Here is a 1,589-nt window from a genome sequence, read left to right as displayed (position 1 = left end):
TCAAGGAGCACCAAGCTTTGAGCAAGGGATGGTGAGAAGAGATAATTCAATCTATTGCAATAACTAATCTCTACAAACTTCAAGCTTTGGAGGCTGACAAAATGGGTGGACCCTTTCCATATCCACTTCAATTCTGGTAATGAGTGCAACTCCATGAGTGTTAAATTTGACAGCAGCGGTCCTTGATTTTCTTTTGTATCATGAAGAATCTCATCTGTTTGAAATACTTCTTGCAATTGGCCACAATTAATAACTTTCACTTCCTTTAAATTTTGTGGCATGGGAGATAAAGAGACCATTTCCATGCACTTCGTTGCTTCCAACTTCTCTAGTTTCTGTAGAAATCCCTTTGGAATCCGACCGTTGCACAACATTTTGAAACCAGTCATTTCCTGTATGACTAATTGCACCATTGCACCAAATTGAAGAAGGCATTGGTTGAGACATGGGCTTCTGTTGTATCAATCAAGCATTCCAGCTCCTTGCCATCTTTAAGTGCAAGAAAGGTTAATTCATTCAGTCCCTCTGGATCTACATTTGGAACCAGATTTTTCTGATACATGACTCCTTTCAGGGTAAGACTTTTGGTATTGTATAATAACTTCTTCACTGCATGCAATCCAAAATCCTGATAAATTCACAACAAAATTGAAGATACTAGGAAAATTAGAAAGATAATAAAAAAATAACAAAAAAAATACTTTAAGAGCTTAATTAAATATAATAAAAAAAATAAAAAGTTCATTTGATTTTTTTTTTGAAATAATACATGATCTTTTCTACCATTTTAGTTAAATAAGTGAGTTTCCTGTGATGCATGGTTTGCTGGTCATTGAGTCCATCAGTGTTCTTGATATAAATTTTTAATAATAATAACAATAGAGGTTTTGCTTTCAAAAAAAAATATAGTTAAATAAGCAACACTCTCATTCTTACAAGATTAGATTTTAAATCGAACGAAGTTTTTCTGAAATGACTAGTATGTTTAAGTAATTATTGAATGAGTTGAAGATAAAGTTGCTGGAGATGAAAGTTTAAATTTCTTCAAAGATACAAGTTGTGGCTTATCCTAATTTTTATAGTACCAAAGTATGTAAAAACCCGTCTTGAAAAAGAGTTTTCATCTTTTTCCTATTTTCTTCTTCAAATATTTCAGTAGTTACAAATCACATTTGTTGTGGGTGTCAATGTAAAATATGCACCAAAAGCAGGAATGATTTGAGCAAAAACACTTCTGGTAGTTTTTCTGTGGTTGTGATAAAAGGTGACAGTGGCTTTTATATATATGTGAATTAGTTTATGAACTTGACAGATTTGAGACAAAGCAAAATGCTGAACTACAATTGAAGGAAAAGAGTATAAAAAAAGTACCTTTTCTTGAGCCTGCTCGTGAACTTCTTTTTGAATGGTGAAATTTGTCAATCTAGGACAATCCCAAAAGACTAAATTCTCCAAAGATGGTGATGAGATGAGAAAATTTTCCGAAAAAAAGCAACTCAAATTTATCAAGTTTCCAAGTTGTAAATTTTGTAGGCAAGGGAGTGCAATGGCATGATCAACTCCATTATTTTCTTTTGCCACATTGAAGA

At 32.7% G+C, this 1,589-nt stretch overlaps 1 protein-coding gene across 1 annotated transcript in view; it reads right to left on the bottom strand.

Annotated features, from left to right (window-relative positions):
• The window catches only part of LOC110419220 (uncharacterized), a 7,823-nt gene that overhangs the window by 2,884 nt on the left and 3,350 nt on the right, over positions 1-1,589 (bottom strand). The window contains 3 exon segments of the mRNA XM_089783949.1: positions 1-179; positions 434-628; positions 1,342-1,423. The exon segment at positions 1-179 is cut by the window's left edge and continues 99 nt beyond it. Of these exon segments, the coding sequence (XP_089640075.1) occupies positions 1-179; positions 434-628; positions 1,342-1,423 (456 nt within the window).

The sequence above is a fragment of the Theobroma umbraticum genome, unplaced genomic scaffold (assembly GCF_002168275.2).
Source record: "Theobroma umbraticum cultivar Fairchild unplaced genomic scaffold, ASM216827v3 scaffold_67.0, whole genome shotgun sequence".
Classification (NCBI taxonomy): domain Eukaryota; kingdom Viridiplantae; phylum Streptophyta; class Magnoliopsida; order Malvales; family Malvaceae; genus Theobroma; species Theobroma umbraticum.
Note: the sequence above shows the minus strand (reverse complement) of the source record. Positions and strands in the feature narration are given on the sequence as shown.